This window comes from Scyliorhinus canicula, chromosome 16, assembly GCF_902713615.1.
Source record: "Scyliorhinus canicula chromosome 16, sScyCan1.1, whole genome shotgun sequence".
Lineage (NCBI taxonomy): Eukaryota > Metazoa > Chordata > Chondrichthyes > Carcharhiniformes > Scyliorhinidae > Scyliorhinus > Scyliorhinus canicula.
Window position 1 is genome coordinate 138997834 of NC_052161.1, and position 19750 is coordinate 139017583.

General features: G+C 42.3%; 1 protein-coding gene across 2 annotated transcripts in view; it reads left to right on the plus strand.

The window, feature by feature from the left end:
- pex14 (peroxisomal biogenesis factor 14) overlaps positions 1–19750 on the plus strand; it is a 281432-nt gene that overhangs the window by 148285 nt on the left and 113397 nt on the right. For both annotated transcript variants that reach the window (XM_038773696.1, XM_038773697.1), the window contains exon 4: positions 17242–17364. In XM_038773696.1, coding sequence (XP_038629624.1) covers positions 17242–17364 — 123 coding nt within the window. The remainder of the gene's footprint in view (positions 1–17241; positions 17365–19750) is intronic.

The window sequence follows — 19750 nt, forward strand, 5'->3', positions numbered from 1 at the left end:
GAAGCACTCAGCCATTCTGGCAGCATCTATGGAGAGAGAAGTAGACGTTTCAGAGCTGTAACCTATAACCAGACCTGAAACATTAATTCTGTCTTTCTGTCTCCTCAGATGCTGCCAGGCCTCTTTGTTTTTTTTTCCAGATTTCCAGCATCTGCAGTATTTTGCTTTTGTGGTCTTTCGACATCCTCTTCCTTCAGCCCGCAGTTTACGGCCAATCCATAGCTAATTCTAGGCACACTACAAGAACACACAGCCTGGTCTGCCAGCTCAGTGCTGTGCTGGTGTCCAGCATTTACTCCTCCACAAACAGATGTCTGGTCATACATCTTTGCTGTTTGTGCCACCTTGCTGTGGGTAAATTGCTGCAATGATTATCTGCAAAACAGCAGTGGCTATGCTTCAAAATTATTAATTAGCGGTAAAGCACTGGAGTGTTCCGAAGACATGGGTGCTTTAATAACACGCAAGTTTGTTTTTCACTCAACTTTTATAACCATGCATTCTTTTAATCTTTAATTTTTTAATAATCTTTATTGTCACAAGTAGGATTACATTAACACTGCAATGAAGTTCCTGTGAAAATCCCCGAGTCGCCACATTCCGGCGCCTGTTTGGACACACTTCAGAAGGAGAATTCAGAATGTCCAATTCACCTAACAAGCACGTCCCTCGGGACTTGTGGGAGGAAACCGGAGCACCCGGAGGAAACCCATGCAGACGTGGGGAGAAGGTGAAGACTGTGCAGACTCCGCACAGACAGCGGCCCAATTAGGAATCGAACCTGGGACCCTGGTGTTGTGAAGCCACAGTGCTAACCACTGTGCTGCATTCCGTCACCTCCCTGATTCTCTCCCTTCATGTCTCAGCATCCCGTCTGTTTTGATTTCCTTCTGTAATGTACTTCGTAACGTTTTTTCAATACACGTTGGAGAGCATTGCATTTTGAAAAGGTGATAATAAGTTACCATATTTTGCAGAAGCGGAGATAATAACTGAAATGAGCAGCTGATGTTGAATGGACCTTGTTTTTATTCTATTGGTATTTCGTTTCACTTTAGACCCTTTGTGATGGGTACTTCTACGTGTTAATTGGATATGTGCTGCATTTATCCGGAATGTTTGCCACATGCGTTTAATAAATACATGATTAATCAAATAATTTAATGTAAGTCTCTCCTGCTCGTGTTTCTACCCTAAGTGATCAACAATGACATTTTTCTTCCCCATTCTAACTCTTGGTATAAACTATTTCTGTTATTGGGATGGGAGTAGGAGCTCGGGGAGTAATCGTGGTTTGGAGCAAAAATGGCAAAAGATAGAGGAAATTCCGAGTGGAATAGATAATTTAGCTGGACAGGTTTGCTGAAGGAGACTTCTCTGAACTAAATCATAGAAGAGAAATATCTTGTAATGTCTTAAAATTATTATACCTGTGAAAATAAGAATTGGTTAAAAATAGGTTTTAAATATTATGTGCATAAATCATAAAATACAATTAATTTAGTTTCCCAGACTATTTCTGTAAATGGGAGTATTTAAGTGTTAGATTTGTGATATTTTGAAAGTTTGAGCTTAAATGAATGCTTTTGCTCGGATAATTTTCCTGATATTCCTTCATTGTGAATTCTTATAGGCAAGATTATAGTTTGAATGTCATTCTGGTTGATGCTAGTTACAAATAGATTTGTATTTCTAATGAATAAATTCAGTGCTTGAAGGACACAGGAATACAGCTCTCGAGTTCCCTTGCGTTGGTATGAGTGACCAGCGCTTCATATTGGTGCAACCATTAGTTGCTTTGAATAATATTAAGGTTTTTTAAAAATTAGATGAAATGTAATTATATTGGGCAAACATAGGCTCATTTGATGGTTTTAGGAAATCACAGCATTTTTCTTAGTCAAAAAACACTGCAAATGGAAATAATTGACTAGATTTATATGCAATTGGAGTTTAAGTTCATATTAAAAATTGCAACGAAAAAGCGCATTCTTTAAATCAAAGACACACAATCCCTTCCTGTAAAAAAAAAAATATATATAATCTGTTCTGGAATGTGGGCATCGCTGGCAAAGCCAGCATATTGTTACCCATTCCTAATTGTCCTTGAACTGAGTGGCTTGCTAGTTGAGAGTCAACCACATTGCTGTAGATCTGGTGTCACATGTAGGCCAGAGCAGGTAAGGACGGCAGCTTAGTGAAGTAGATGGGTTTTTATTTTTTTAATATAAATTTGGAGTACCCAATTTTTTTTTCAATTGGGCAATTTAGCGTGGCCAGTCTACCTAACCTGCACATCTTTGGGTTGTGGGGTGAGACCCACACAAACACGGGGAGAATGTGAAAACTCCACACGGACAGTGACCGGGGGCCAGGATCGAACCCGGGTCCTCGGTGCCGTGAGGTGGATGGTTATTTTTATGACTGTAAACAACGGTTTTATAGTTACTATTACTGAGACTAACTTTTTATTAATTGGAATTTAAATATTGCAATACAGGTTCTGTCCTTGAACAATTTATCCATCTTCTTTTTAAAAAGAATATTGTGGATTTTGCTTCTACCACTGTCTCTGGTCAGGCATTATATGTTTCTCGATCTTCTATATAAAGAATTCTACACATCAAAACCTTTCCAATGAAACCAGAAACTCCCTAACTTAACTCAGAAGTTTAATAAAAGATTTTATTCTACATCAAAGTTTTAAATTGTCTTGTGAAGCAAACCAAGAACAAGATGTCACTGAGGATTGGGAGCTCCGCTACCGTGTACCCGTCCTTTGTTGCTGATTCTTGTTGTGGTTAGAGCCCAGTGCCGGATGCCTCTCGGTGACATAGTTGACCATGTTAGCCAGAGATGTATCTCGTATAGCAATCTGAAGTTGCCTTAAGTTAATGTGGCCACTGTCTTCCTTACCGTCACATGTTCCTGCTATAAAGGAAGGTGTTAGAGAAGGAATGCATAGTAAGGGCATGAACTTGGAATTAAAACACAGCGATCACTGAGGCTCCAACGGTACTCCCCCCCCCCCCCCCCCCCCAAAATGCAGTTCAATTTGACATTTTAATTTGTCAAAGGTTGCAAATTTCTTCCTAAGTCCATTTAAGATAACCAGGGTAAGGAGTGCGGTCTTAAAAAGTTTGTGTATTACACAAATCAGACAGATTACAATGCTTGTGGCCATAGATGTTGGATTGGACAGGGTTAATAGTATATTGTGTAATACTGTGTTGCTAATTTAAAAAATAACTTTTGTTGGAATGGAATAAGGAAAGAAAATAGAGCAATAAATTCTTTGTTTTGCAATTTTTTCCCCCCCTTTTAAATAAATACTGGTCAGGTTTATGTTTGGAGACAATAGAAAATGTGTATATATAGCTGTAAGGTATGCAGTTTGCAGTATTTATGACTGTAATACCAAGATGTCACAACTGTAATTTCATGCCCCGGTGAGGAAAACAAGGTCACAGAATACCTCAATTCTGCATCTGGTGATACAGGCGACCATAAACAGAGCCTTTAACATATCAGCAGCTAAAATAATGCAGTATAATGAAGTGCAGAATTGCTTTGTATTAAAGAGATGGCATCCATTTTGTTAGAATGTATTAGTTAGATTTAATACCTATAGTGAAATTATCTTTTTATGTCTTAGCCTTGAATCAAAGCCCAACTTGTTTTATCTCTTCCCTGTGCTGACCTCCCTGACACTTGCATTTCTGCGCTAATGTTTAGTAAAGTTTTGTTTGTGTGCTTATAATCATAAGATGAGGAGACCTTTTACTCAAAAAGGATTGTAGATCTAGTAGAATTCTCTACCGCAGAGGGCTGTGGATGTTCAGTCATTAAGTATGTTCAAGTCTGGTAGTTGATTTTTTGAATACTAAGGTAAACATGTGGATGGTGTGGGAAGATGAGAGTTAGATAAAAGCTCAGGCCTAATGGTGTTGAGTGTTGGAGTAGTCTCAAAGGACCAAATGGCCTACTCCTATTTCATATGTTGGTATGTTAATCAGACATATTGATAAAGTGGATCATAGTCTTTATTACATCGAGTATATCTGAACTAAAAAGCTGTTATATTTTGTGAAAACTTGTTTGAAATATATTCATCTACCATCATCTTTTAGCAGTTCTATGGAGTAAAACCTCCAATTCAGAAGAGGTTTTGTCCTCTTAGGGTATTTTTGTGCCACGATTGGAAAATTCTGTGCACGCAGGCCCCTGTCCATTGCAGACAAAGGGCATGTTCAGGAATTGCGCCTTTTTCAACTAAACAAAAGCTTGTTGGAGGGAACAGCCATTCCTCATGGAAAATGTCATGACCAGAGTTGACCTGCCTGGTTTGAAGTTAAACAAAAGCTTGGCAGTTAATTATTCCCTGGTGCATTCTTCATGGCAACGCCTCTACCAATCAGGGTCTACTTGCCAACCAATCAGCACATGCAGTATAAATTGTTGTTTGATTTGCTATTGCTTTTCTTGCGAACTGTCCTGATGAGTGCAGGAAGAAAAGAATTGACACCATGTCTCTTTTTTCCCCCCAGCAAAGTTCTGTAATTCCAAATGACTAAAGTGCTGCTGTTCGTCAGTGATTGTGTTTTTTTCCCAATCCATGCTCTCCTTTCGACCTGTGTTGCTAACAGGATGTGGAATGATCAATATCTTTGAGCTATTTATTTTCAAGAACTTCTGAAGCTGTGCCTTAATTATAACATACCGACTGTGGGGCTTCCTAGCAACTTTCAGTGGATTATTTCCCAGTTTAATATCCTCCCGTAGTTTCCCCATGTCATGTGAGTTTATTTTGTCAAGAGCTTTTCCAGCCAAGTGGAGGGAATATATAAACTTGGACTCAAACCATTGAAGGAACAGACGGAATGTTCCTTGCTGCATGGAGAGCTTGCATTTTACAAAGTTCATCATGCCATCACAGTCCTTTGTATTCAGTGAATTACCGATTGAGCTTTAGACATTCTGTTGGAGGCAAGGGTGGCAACCATTTTTCTTTTGCACAGCTGGATTCCGTTAACGGCAAATGACTCTGACTGTTTTCCTGAACTCAGAAATAACAGGAAAATGTATGTTGCATAAAATGACTAACACATTCCCGGTTTGAGTTTCTGATTAGTTTAATTTCATTAGAGCCCTCTAGTATGTCACAGCCTGCTAGCAGACTCTCACCAAGGTTTAAATCTATATTGTACATTACTGGACCTGTGGTGCTAAATTATTCTGTTGAAGGAATCAGGTTGTAGTGGTTAGAGGACTATTGTCATGCTCTCTAAATCCTAGCTAATGGGCACTTTCACTTAGATAACCTTGTGTGTGATTTTTTTCCATCAGTCTTTAGTTAGGCTGCCATGTAGAATGCCTCGCGGAACAGATTCTCCCTCATAGGGGGCAAACCTGACCTTTTTGTTCCTGCCCTCCAGCAAGGGTTTCTTCTGTTGGCTGAGTTACAGGATGAGCTGCTTTTGGATTTGTTATGCATGTCAGACTAACCCCTTGAGTATTAACTGTATTTAAGGGAGTGCTTTAACTAACAGGATAGTTAATGTGCAGTTTTCTGAGGAAGATATTAAAGGTAGTGGTGGGGGAGGGAGGAGGAAAAATTTCCCGTTGTATTTTTATTTCAGCAGATGCTGAAAGTCATAGATTAAAACATTAAGTACAATATTTTGATGGTTTGGCATCTTGAAATAGCATCCCTATGTCCTTTCATACAATGTTAAATGACTTTTACTTGCTAGTAGCAGCTGTGATTCAGTTGAACTCACTCTTGCCCCAAAGTCAAAAGGTTATAGGTTCAATTCTAATTCGGAGCTTGAGCACAAAATATCCAACCTGACGCTCCAAAACAGCACTGAGAGAGTGCTGCAGTGTTGTAGGCATCGTCTTCTGGATGAGGCGGGAATCAAAGGTCCTATCTGCTCTCCCGGGTATACATAAAAGATCCCAGGACATGATTTAGAAGTAGAGCAACTTAACCTGGATTCCTGGCCAATATTTGTACCTCTATTAATGTACAAACAACAGATTATCTGGTCTAATTCTATCGCTGGCTCTGAGATTGTGCTGTGCGCACATCAGCTACAGAATTTCCTACATTACAACAGTGACTGCACTTCAGAAAATACATAATGGCAGAACTTGTAGTCACAAAATATACCCAGAATATGTCAAATGGCGTAAATGACTGGCTATTATATATTGTAAGCATGGACACGCATACACGTGTTTTTTTGTGTGTGTGTATTATAATAATGTTATTTACTGCTTAAAATAGAGTTGACATTCCATGTTTCTTTCTGTTAGTGATTGAAAACAGCAATGCACAAAATGTATTAATTATAAGGCTTTTGAGAACATTTTTAGCTACATTAAAAAATTGTTTGCGTTGGACTTGGGTTCAAATTGCTACCTGACTCGGTGGTATGGAATGCAAATTAAAGTGTTTCTTGAACCATAACTGTGTAATTGAATGGTTAGGGGGTATTTGTCTGTTTATACAGTGGTACATTTGCACCAATTTTTTTTTTTGATCTCTTATTTTCTAACTCGTACCTTATATGATAATGCCTGAATGAATAGGCTGAATCAAAGTTTCCTCCTCAACTGAGCTTCAAACCTCAATTCAGCCCAACGTCAAGATCTCCAGTTCCATAATACTCGCCCTCTACCTCTCTCTGAACCTTGCCCCAACCCTCAACACCCACCCTCACTCTTCCTTCAAAGTTCAAAGTGCTTTGGGGAGTTTTTGATCCACAGAAGGTGTTAAGCAAGTGCAAGTTGCCATTGAGCTTGAAATAATCTCATTTGATTGAGGACAAGGAAGAATATGGGAAGAAGTTATTTTGAAGAGGATTTCAGGAGCAGATCTGAGACTGAAAATGCTTCTGCGACTTTCCAGAAATAGAGAACCACCATCAAATTATCAATATTAGTATCTTCAGTACTTTATCATTTTAGAGGCGTTCAATCTGGAAATTATAGTAGCTAGTTCAGTTCCGGTTAACACTGCCTGAAAGGTGGATTCTGTCATATCTATTTAAATGAATTGTAAAGTGAAATGAGAAAGTCAATTTTCCAAGTGGTGCAGTGCCTTAGTGCTTCAGGTTGAAGTTTTAATGGATGCTATTGAGTGAATTTGTGAGAGTTAAGTGTTTATAGTGCATTATAAATATTTTCAGAATAAATAGGCGATACATGATAGGTAGCAATGGGATACAGAGTTTATACCACAAAGACCAGCAAAGAGCAAAGACCCTATTAGCTCAAGAGTGATGAAGTTCATGCCCATTATTTCTACCTTAATGTAAGTGCTTAATGGATATACTAAATACTAGACTACCTCACTTATTTCAAGGTCCTATGACCTGCTACCATGAATACTCTATCAAGCCCCGATAAATACAGTGAAAATTGGGTTTTATTTTGAAGAACATTTTCATTTTCTTCTAGGTTTTTGACTTCCTGATATTTCCATTGGTCGATAGGGGTAATGAACAAGAGGTAATTATAGGGATAAATTTTTCTTGAGTGAACTTCAGGCAGATCCATTTTGAGAACCTAGCACCATTATGGGTGGCAAAGTAGCACAATGGTTAGCACTGCTGCCTCACAGTGTCAGGGACCCAGGTTCAATTTCGGCCTTGGGTGACTGTGTGGAGTCTGCACATTCTCCCCATGTCTGTGTGGCTTTCCTCCCACAGTCCAAAGATGTGCAGGTTGGGTGGATTGGCCGTGATAAATTGCCCCGAAATGTCCAAAGATGTGTTGGTTAGATGACGGGGTGTCGGGGATCTGGTGGGGGAGTGGGTCTAGGTAAAGTGCTCTTTTGGAGGATCAGTGTTGACTCAATGGGCCGAATGGCTGTTTCCTGCACTGTAGGGATTCTGTGATTATATGATTATTAGCGCAATGGCTGGAGCTTGGGTAGCCTGCTGGCGATCACTTGCTAACGCATTTGATTATCTACCCTAGAAACTCTGTGTTACTGGTCATGGGTTTTGTGGGTCCTTGCGTGGCTGATTATCTTGATCCTGGAGCTGTAACTCCGATGAAACAATTGGCAAGAGTTTTCGGGAGGTGAGATTGGTCCTTGGACTTGTTCACTGGTACTCCTTTCTCAGGGCTCCTTTTCCTGACCTCCACTTGTCACCAGGTAATCTCAAAAAATTGTGTCCCTTCAATCAGGAGCTTCTTCGAAGTAGATGTCTTCTGAGACTTCTACTTAGATGACTTAGCTGACATCTAAGTTGGATTTCTCAAGGTAAGTCTTTTTGAAATGCTTCCTTTATCCTCCTCTTGTTCGGGAGCCGTCTTGAGCTGAGCGAAGAAACATTGCTTTGGCAGTCAGGACTCTGACATCCTAAGCACATGGCTGGCCCAGCAGAGTTGGTTTCGGATGATCAAGGCTTCGATGCTGGTGCTCTTGGCTCTTTCAAGGATGTTGATGTTAGTACGCCTGTCCTCCTCTGATGCAGAGAATCTATCTCGGATAGCGTTGATGATACCACTCCAGGGCTTTGTGGTGGCGCCTGTACATAGTCCCAAGTTATTAAGCTGTATATAAGAGTTAGCAGAACGACTGCCTTTTACATGAGGATCTTGGTATCAGCACGGATGTCTCAGTCATCGAAGACTCTCACCCTAGATGTCCAAATGCGGCACTCGCAGATCGGATACGATGTTGGATCTCCGCATCGCTGTCAGCCTTAGTTAAGGTAGGGGAAATGTTTCCCGCTTGGAGAGTGTCTTCTGAGAGAGCAGGTATGGGGTTGTCATTCACATGATGCAGTTCCACGAGCGATGCTGGCGTTCTTCTCTTGAATTTCAATCAATTGAGGTTGAAAGGTTTTCCATCCATCCTGTCCATTCCACTGGGAAGCTTGTTCATGACAAGGTGAAGGATGATAGTTTGACAGAATGATATGTTTGACTCCAGTCCTGTCTTTCCATCGGAGAGAACTGTTGCTGACAGCTTGTAGTGGAGGAGTCGGAGGATGTTGATGAATTTCTCTGGACAGCAGGCCTCAGACAGGGTCTCCCAGAGCACTTGCTGATTGACTGAGTCAAAAGCCTTGGTCAGATTGATGAGGGCCATGTGCGGTGGTTGATTTTGCTTCAGGCATTTCTCTTGAAGTTGTGGAGCGTTGAAAATCAAGTCCGTTGTTCCAGGGTTTGGTCGGAAACCACACTGGCTTTCCAGACGTTTTTCCTCAGGGACTGGGAGAAAGTGGCTCCCAAGGATTCGGGCAGATCTTCTTGGTGATGGGAATAGGGAGATTCCTCGGTAGTTCCCACAGTCCACTTTGTCTCCTTTTTTGAAGATGGTGGCGATGACTGTATACCTGAAGTTGGCAAGGTTTTCTTCTCTGTCCCAGTTTTTCAAGAACAGCTGATGAAGATGACAGTTGATCTCTTCTCCAAGTTTGAAAATCACCACTGGAATACAGCCCACTCCTGCACCTTTTCCGAGTTTAATGGCTGCTTCGACTTCACCCACCTTTGATGGGATCCAACATCATCTGTGGAGAGTTTAGAGGATTTCCTATAGCACGTCCTCATCTATGATTGCAGCATGGTTGAAGACTTCTTTGAAGTGTTTTGTCCATCGAAGGCTGATGAGTTTTCTGTCTCTCTAGAGGATTCCGCCCTTACTCCACACCAGTTTGAGGCCTAAGGTGCTGGGTCCATATATTGCCTTGATGGCACTGAAGAAGCCCTGAGTGTTCTTGTCAGCGAGGAATAGAAGCTCCTTAGCTTTCTCAGTCCCCCATTGGTTCTTGATTTCTCTCGCTCTCCTTTGTACCCCCGCCTTTGCTATTTGATGAACTCTCCTCTTTGCCTTGCTGGTGATGTTGTTTTGCCAGTCGCGGAGAGCTTTCCTCCTCTTGTCGATAAGATCTTGGATGGTGTGGTCATTCTCGTCAAATCAGTGTTGGTGGTTCCTGGTCTTGCAGCCGATGGTTTCTTCACAGATTGAGATGATGACTGCCTTCAGCTCTTTCCAGTTTTCCGCGACTCCATTAGAATGAACGCTTTGGAGATTTTGGAGAAGACTTTGTAGGAAATTCACCAGCATGCATGGCTCTTGAAGCTGCTCAACGTTGATCTTTTTACCGATGTTGGATCTCCGCATCGCTGTCAGCCTTAGTTAAAGTAGGAGAAATGTTTCCCGTTTGGTACGGGTTCTCCGTTGATCTTGATGGAGGGAGAGACCAGATCTTGTCTTGGGACGTGTTGGTAAAGGACTGGCGTCTCCTTGTGAGGCTGAGAGCAATTCAGCTTCATCTTCTGGTGGAGATTGATGGACGTAGAGGAGTGGATGAACTAGTGGGCTGTCCAACAGTCATCTGCACTGGCATTGCTGATGAGGGCATCCTATTGGTCTCTGGATCAGACAATGACATCGTCGATCATGTGCCAGCGCTTTGATCGTGAATGACTCCAGGAAGCCTCGAATTTGCCTTTTTGGCGGAACGGTGTGTTAGTGATGACAAGCTGATGTTCCGTGCATTTGGCGAACAGGAGGACCCAGTTGCAGTTGGAATTCCCAATTCCTTCCTTTCCAGAGTTGGAAGTTCTGTCCAACCCCGACATTGCAGTCCCCGCGGAAGGATGACCTTATCTTGCTTCGGAATGTTGGAGAGTATGGTGTGCAGGGTGGAGTAGAAGCCGCCTTTGGAAGCCTCACTGGCATCAAGGGCTGGGGCGTAGGCACTCATGACCATTGGCTGCTGGTCCTTCGCAAGTTGTAGACTGAGAGTCATGAGGCATTTGTGGATGCCGACGGGAAGTTCCAAATGTCGGTTGATAAGTTTGTTTTTGGTGAATCCAATTTCACGTGTCCTGGGCTGATCCTCAGGCTGTCCTGTCCAGAAGAAGGTGTAAGCATCGCTGTCTTCCCTCAGCTATCCTTCCTTCGCTTGCTCTTCGGGTGCCTTGCAGGGCAGTAAAGTCATTATTGAACTGTCTGAGTTGGGCAGTTCTCTGTTTTGGTTGAGTGTTTTGCACGTTATCCGTGAGAGTTCGTACATTCCTGGTGCCGAAATTGAGTTTAACTTTGATTTTCTGACCGCAGGTAGATGAGCTGCTGGATGTGCTTTTCCAGACAGGTTGAAGATGGTGCAAACTATTTTCAGGGCATCTTTTCTAACCCTTAGTAGCCCTTAGGCTGAGCAGTCCTTTTCAGGGTCACCTCTAGGGAGGATTCTTCTTGGACGCCTTGTGCAGGACATCTTTTAACGTGAGCAAATCAACAGACACATGGTCCTTGACAGAAGGTAGGTCCAGTTCTGGTGACAAGGGAATCTCGATGACGAGGGATCTCCCTACTGCCGCAGTCTTTGTCCGCCATCACAGCCACTGATATCATAACGAGTATCTTCTGCCTAATTTGAGATTGAGAACTTGTTTTGGATTGCCTTTGTCTGGTTCCTCCCTTCCGACCTTACCGTCATGCGTGACCCTGTCAGGAGTTTAAGATTCCTGACGGCATGCTCTCTGGATCAAGCCTTTCTGCCATGGCAAGGTGGTAATCTGTGGAAAAATGTGCTTCCATATATAGGTGTTGGCTTAAAAGAGTACAGATAAGTTGCTTGGTTTTGGAGATGTAGGTTTGTAATGTGTGCCTGTCCTTCACCATCTGGCCTTCTGAAATGGCACAGCCCCCCCCCCCCCCAACTCCCCTCAGTGCCTGCAAGGGGCTGGGCAGTCAGGATGGCATCAGCCCAAATTGTTCATGTGCATCCTACAAGAGCAGTCCGGCTCTTTCTGGCTCCACAAAACTAAAGAGGAATTTACCTTTGAGGTAATGCACAGCTCATACATAGCCCAAGTCTATAAATGGCAATCAAGATCCTTTGTACGCAGATATATAATTTAAAATGGGCCTGTTGCCTGACCTGGGTTGCTGTGGTGCTCCAGTGATAGAGCTGTATGTTGCAGTTGGGTGGTAGGCCATTGCCCGCTATTTCTGATGGGCTGTCGCCCTGTTTCCGTTGGAGAAAATGTCTGAAAATCCACCCCGTAGCCTTGTTACTAGAGGCTCAGCAGAATTTGGAAAAAATAAATTCATTCTTGCCTAACCACACTGCAGAACAAGCCTAGTGTGAATAGAGAAGGGAAGGCTGGGGATGGAGAGTCACGTGTACCATTCTTGTACTGTCCCTTTCATTAATAAATCCACTCCAGTGTGAAATGAATATGGGATGATCAATAAAGGCAGGGCCCCTTCCCTTGCTCTAAGGAAGCTAATGTCATTTGACCAAGGTGTCATGTGAGAGTCCCTTTCAGAAAAGTGTGTTTTATCAAATGGCTGTAGTGATGTCATTGTGTGGGTGGAGCTGGAATGTGATTCTGCTTTTCACTTTCGTTTTGAGTTGGAAGCTCATTTGGGCTCTGTGTTTTAGTTTCGCTTTCAGTTGGAGAGCTGCATTCAAACCAAGTCGATGTTTATTGATCTCGCTATCTGCATTCTAAAGATTCTTTCCAGATCACTGGATGGTTTCAAAGTAATACCTGTTTCTGTAAGGAATGCAAACCTACCGTCTTTGTTAAAAAGGGTCTTTTGGCTTATGGATGTTGTTAGGAAAGTTATTAAGGGTTATGTATAGAGTGCCGTATCTTTTTTGGGGGGGGGGATTATCAATGTTGGTAGCTGATAAGATGTTTACTGTGTATTTACAAAATGTTAACTGGATTCATAGAATAAACATTGTTTTTATTTAAAAATACTTTTAGATCTCTGCATCACACCTGCAAAGTGGGCCCTTGTGCTCCCCATAACCAAAATCTATTAAACGTTGTGGGTCAGGTGAACTGCATGATATACTTTTGTGTTCTCTAAACTAGTGATCTTCAAAGTCGGGGGCGCGACCTGCGGGTGGGTCGTGGGCGGGTGTCGAGAGGGTCACGGAGCCTTCCGTTACGGCGCTCCCAATTGGGCAAATGTGTGCGCAACAGCAGCTGCAGCCGGCTATTAATTATGCCGGATGCGAGCGGCCTTTTTACCGTATAATAAAAATGCGGCTGCGCATGCGTGCCGGCTCATCGGTACGCATGCGTAAATCTCTGTTCATGCACACCGATGAGCGGGCATGCATGCGCAGTGTGGCAGCGATTTTTTTAGATGGTAGAGAGGCTGTTTGCAGCTGGCATAGTTAAAAGCCGGCTGCTGCTCGCTCTGCCCGGTACGGAAGTGCTCAGTTCTTCTGAACGAAGCTAAGGTCGAGTTTCCCCCCAGTGACTGGCACCATCAGTCCCACCCGCAGAGATCCAGCGTCAGGGTCTCCACCTCGGAACTCTCCTCCATCTGCAGCGCGCTTATCCTGCATGACGACCAAGTCACTGTCACCGAAGACAAACTCAATGCCCTGATTAAAACAGCTGGTGTGACCATTGAGTCTTTCTGGCCTAGTCTGTTTGCCAAGGCATTGGCTAATATTGACGTCAATAGTCTGATCTGCAACATTGCTTCTGGTAGCAGTGCCCCAGCTGCTGCAGCTGTTGTTTCCATTGCTGCTAAAGAGAAAAAGGAAGAGAAGAAACGGGAAGAATCTGAAGAGTCTGACGATGACATGGGCTTAGGTCTCTTTGATTAAACGTGCCGTGCAATAACATTGTTACAATGAACAAAAAGTAAATAAAAATTGAATATAAAAGCCGACTGCTGCGGCTGAAGACCACGAATTTGAAGCATTGGAGATGCAGAAGATTTTAAAACAATTCTATGTAATCTTCCTGCCTGAGGGAGGCAGAGAGCAGGTCACGGCCCCGAACATTGCCATCACGTACTTTTGGCACGATTGCGATTCCTCCATTTTGTCAGCAGCAAACAAGGTAAGAGAAAATGGTGGGTCGCGAAGGTCGGCCAGCATGGGTCGCGAAGGTTGGCCGGCGTGGGTTGGGAAGGTGGGCCGGCGTGGGTCCCAAAGGTTGGCCAGTTGTTACAAATGGGTCCCCGGAAAAAAAGTTTGAAAAACACTGCTCTAAACGCTGGCCCATAATAAAGATCTCACCGATTGATGAGAAATGGATGATCTGTCAGTTTGATTCCATGAAGATGGTGAAGAAATTCTTGGGAGGGCCTGGCCTGCCTTTCTGACCTACAGTCAGTAACAGAGCAAAACATACCCATTTGCTTCTGACCTTTCAGAAATCCAAAAATGCCTGTGTGCATTTTATATGTCTTTGCTTTGCAATCAAACAGGGTTTTTATTTTATTTTAACAATGTGTCTCCCCCATTCCAGCAGTGCCATATTTGATTCCCATTAATATGTCGGACTGAAGAAGAATATTTCGATCAGTTGTTATTCCTCTCTTTAATTTCCAATGGGTTGAAAGCTAAATTGTCTAATACTGGACAAGTAAATGTTTACTTGCATGAATAACTAAAGCAAGTCTAAGCAGACAAATCATTAATTCCTTTGGAGGAAGGGAGAAAGGAAAATCATTTTAATATATTGGTTGACCTTGGATTTGGAACTCTCCTCTCTCCACCTGTATCATCCCCAGATACATGTAGGGAGCCCCGTGATATTGTGAGAAAGTTTGAAGCGGTTTGCACAGCTTGAAAAGCATCAATTAAATTAGATCTCAGTCGCTTTGCTGAGCCTTATTTTTGAGACTGCAAAAGAGACGGACACTGGCTTTGTGGTCACTGGCAAAGCGATGGCTCCTGCTGCTGACCACAACTGTTGGGTAGCCTGCAGCGGAACAGAGAATGGCGGACCGGAACTTCAGGATGTCCACGTTCATCTGTGCTTGGCCTAAATCCCGAAGTGACCAGAGTGATAATGCTGGTGACCGCCGATTGTTCATGTATAAACCTTGCAAATCCCGGGCTGCGGCTTCGGCTGCGCAAAATGAGCAAGATTATAATGAAACATCCGTTGTTTCATCATTGCTGCAGGTGTTAAACCGTTTGCTTAATTGAGATTTCAACATTGAATTGTCATACAAATACAGAATTCCTAAAATAAATGTAGAATATTTCCTCTTTGTAATATGTGCCAGAAATGTATTTAAGTTGGTGAACGGTGAAGGTTTTAAGGAGACATTTTTAATCAATTGTTAAAATGTGTGGAGCATGAACATTTAATTTTGACAAACGACATTGGGTGGGGAGGGAGGAGTTTTCAATCCACCAAAATAGGATTTTTCAGTTAGTTTGCTTTGTGATCTGCTATTTTCCCATTCTGCTTTCCCCTGGGTTTATAGCCTGTCGTACAACAGTGATAACTTTGCGCTAAATAAGGGATGGATAAATTATAATTCAATATATTTTTCCAGATCTTGTTGCACATAGTTATATTGTAATGTGGATACGGTTACTTCCCAATAATCAGTTCAACTATCAGACTCTACATTCATAATGGTTATGCCACAATTGTCGTTCCTTCAGTATGGATGTTCATCATGGCTCACGGGGCACGCTGACTGTTGTCGATCAGTACTGTGGCAGACACGGAGAAACTTGAACCCAGAGATGGACGGGAAGAAACAGCTCCATTCTGCAAATTGCATCAAATAAACCAGAATGCTTTTAAGGCAGTGATACTATCTCTGGTATCTGAGAAATATTTGATTTCTGAAAATAATTAGGATGGGTTCTTCTTCTCATGTATGCTGTATGTATAATATAAATTCCTATCACAGCTGTTGTGGGTTCTGCAGTCATTGATGAGATTGCAGTCCTATAATCACCCCAAGGTATCTATTATTTGCGTTAAAGGATTTGGGAACATTCTGATTTATTCTAATAATACATTCATTTTAATTCTGCACTTTATTCATGCAAATTGCTGGTTGAGATATATGAAGTACAATATGTGATGTTTATATTAATGCTGTGCGGATGGAGATTACACACTCTTAAAATTCTTGAGTTTTGGGTTGCCAACTCGGAGGCTTGGATCCTGATCTTGTCTCGGGTGTGGGATGAACAGTTTTGCAGTTGGGACAGCAACGAGTACCATTTACTTTGCTTCCATTTCCTGGTCAGAGCCAGTCAGCTTGAAAGGCTGGCTGTCAGGGGACTGTGCCTTTGGCACCAGGCTGCAGTCAGGGAGTGGTGAGGAGGGGGATCAGAGACCAGAAGAGGGATTGGTGTTGAGGGGAAAGTTGGAAGTGTCGGGAGCAGTGATGAGTGTGAGCTGTGCTAGTTTGCAGCCACATAGTAATTGGGAATGTGCTGGACGTGGAACAAGGGCCATGCACAAACAACGCTTCTTTTATGGTGCACGGATCAACCTTAAAGGGGCCACACTGTGCAGCAAGCTGGCTGCACACACGACTAAAGTCAATGACATTTTTGTTAAGGGGCGGGGAGGCGGGGGTGAGCTTAAGGGTCTGGGGAAGATCAGAATGGTTGGAATGGGGTGTTCAGTCACAGAGGGTAGGTGAATTGGGTAAGTGGACTTTTCATCTACATCCAGCATCTTCACCTCCCTTTACCTGCTGAATTTCCTCAGGCCAGCTGCAATTCACTTAAAACGGTGGTTAATCCTAAAACACACAACCTCAATACAATTAAACGACCAGTCCGGGTCCTCTGAGTGGGTTGGTTCGCGTCTCGGTTCAAATTGAAAGTGGGCAGATTAGGTATTAAATTTGAGCACTTTTACATCCCACCCATCTTCAGGAGTTAAGATTCCCTCTCGTGCCCTTAATGTCAGCTTGCTCTATCTTGTGGCTGCCAGTCGTAGCTTTTTATTTTGGGCGAGGTATTAAAATAAATGGTTGGGGAGAGATCCATTCTTTTATCAAATTGATTTCCTGCTGTTAGCGTCCATTTATCTCAAAGAATGAAATGTACACTAATTTAAAAATGATTGGTAGCAGGTTTGGTACAAATTAGCTGCAATATCAAAATGAAAATTTGGTGATAAAACTTGTTTTGGTTTTAGAATACTCAATGTTGGATATTCAAAACATTGAAAACTTTGCACTTTTTATCCGCGTACTGTATTAATAATAAAATGTTCAGTTTTACATGATTCTTTTAATCAAATATTACGATATTGCTTTTTCCATGAGGATCCTGCACCCCTCGATCATTCACTGAGCTGGCATAATATTGGAACATCTTGTCATGAGAAAAGTTTGATTTCTGAAAATAATTAGGATAATATTTTGTTCCCACTTAACAGTTGTGTGTGCAGTATTATTTGTCTGCCTTAAAATAATAGTTTATCTGTATAAGGTTATGACTTTACATTTTTTTCCTGTAGGTCTAACAGACGAAGAGGTTGAGTTAGCTCTACAACAGTCGAACACTGCCACTGATGAAGTACTTGGGCAAACCACCCAGCAGCACTTGGTGCACCCTTCACACCTTGCTGCTGTGCCATACAGTGAGTATTGTCCGATAGTTTGATGGTTGAATGGTCCCCAGTGGTATGAGTGGAACATACATTTGATAAGTGTGGCCTTATGTAGGATTTAAAGGTGGCCCTGTTATGGATTTACATATAAGAATGCAGAGCACATTTCCCTGTCCAATATCTTACAGACCAATTAAATTTCCATATCTTGTATTTATTGCTGAAAAAAGACATTGAGACCTAATGACATCCAATAACATCTAACCTCCTATTCCTTGCATAATTCTGATATGCGGATGATACATTGCTGTATTTAAATCTGCAGCTGCATATAATAATTTCCTTCCATGTCTTTTTCTTTTAAAAATTTTTTAGAGTATCCAATTTATTTTTTCCAATTAAGGGGCAATTTACCTTGGCCAATCCACCTACACTGCACATCTTTTGGGTTGTGGGGGCGAAATCCATGAAAACACGGGGAGAATATGCAAACTCCACACAGACAGTGCCCCAGAGCTGGGATCGCACCTGGGACCTCAGCGCCATGAGGCAACTGTGCTAACCACTTGCGCCACTGTGCTGCCCTTTCCTTCCATGTCTTAATGGGCTCTGTCAGACGGTCATATTCAACTTGGAAATGCAGCAGTCAAATGAACTCACTTTCCTTGACGTGTTAATTGAGAAGTCTGCCGGGGGTTCTCTGCAAGGTCCATGGCAAGCCTATCTTCACTGGTCAGCATATGCATTGAGATTCTTAAAATTTCACACGCTATAGGATTGGCCTCATCGGCATCCTGGTAAATCCAGCCCAGCCTTTTGCTCACCATGCAAGCTTGATGCCAAAATACATCAAAGACATCCTTTGGAAATAGCTACCCTGATTGAGTTTACCGCACAAACTCATGAACTGGCCTATGGTTGTCACTTTTGGCCCTGAGACGTGCCCAGTTTTACTCCGATTACCCTGAAAGTGCAAGATAACTCAGAAACCTGAGCCACAGATGAAGCAGTTGGAACACGAGTGGTATTTGCCACTAACAGGATACTGCTGTCAAGCCAAAAAGATGTTCTGCCTATCACACAAATGTGGTGTATGAATTTTAGTGCTGATGTGATGATGGGTATGCAGGTCATACCTCCCAAAGACTGACAGATCGTATCAAATAGCATGTCCCGTCCAATGTTCTCAATGGGAAAGATACAGACCGCACCCAACTAGCCCGTGTGTGCAAAACCTGAAACAGTGTCCAATATTAGATTTGGTTTCGCGATTGAGCAGCATTATGCTAAATAACCATTTGTGTGCCAAGAATTATACTGATAACCAATTTAGGATTGTCAATTGGGCCTGCAGTGCTGGGCATTTATGTGTACTGGAAGCTACATATATTAATACACAGGGCCCTGTTCTTTGCAGACAGAAAGAACGTGTACACACATTGTACCTTTTTAGGCTCTCAATCAGAGTCAAACTGGTTTAAATTTCAAACAATGCTTGGCAGTTAACTATCAGTCACCATCAACTGGTGCATTCTCCATGGTACCGTCTCTACAATCAGTCTGCTTGGCAACCAATCAGCACTTTCTTCTAACACTGTGCAAATTGTTGTTCCCTTTACGTTTGGTATTGCGAATTGTCCTAATGAATACAAGACGAGAAGCTTCAACAAAAATGTGTCTCTCTTTCAGTAATACTCAAATTCTGGACCACGTCACAACTTATGTTTACATAGCAATGGGTGAACAGGATTTAGGCAAAAGTGGAATAAATTGAGGAAATCCCCAGGCTATTTATAGAGAATAAATCATGCGAGAAAACATTGGTTAGTGCTTTTTCCTATTCACCATGAGCATCGCCATTGGTAGTACAGGAATTCATGACCTAAATAGTAGCATTAGGGATTGTTTCAGTATTCAGTGTGCACTGAACACTTAAATGTCTGACTTGCAGATAGATTGAAATTTCCTTGACCTGCCAACACCGCTTCCTGATCTACATTGGATCCTGGTTAAACATTGTCCTGATTTCAAAATTTTAATTCTCGCTTTCTGATCCCTCCTCAGCTTATCTCTCCCTAACTTCCTCATTTTTAATTGCCCCGCCATTGTTTCAGCTGCCTTTGCCTTAAGTTCTGGAAATCCCTCCTTAACCCTGTCCACCTAATTACCTCTCTATTTACCTCTTTGTGAAAGGGAAAACACGTTTAACAAATCTGTTCAGAGTTTTTTTGAGAAAGTGGCAAGGAATGTGGATGAAGGGGAACCTGTAAATGTGGTATACTTGAATTTCCAAAAGACGTTTGATCAGGTGCCACGTCAATTGTTACTGCACAAGATAAGAGCATGGTGTTGCGGGTAACATGGATAAAGGATTAGTTAGCTAACAGGGAGCAAAGTGAGGATAAATATGTCATTT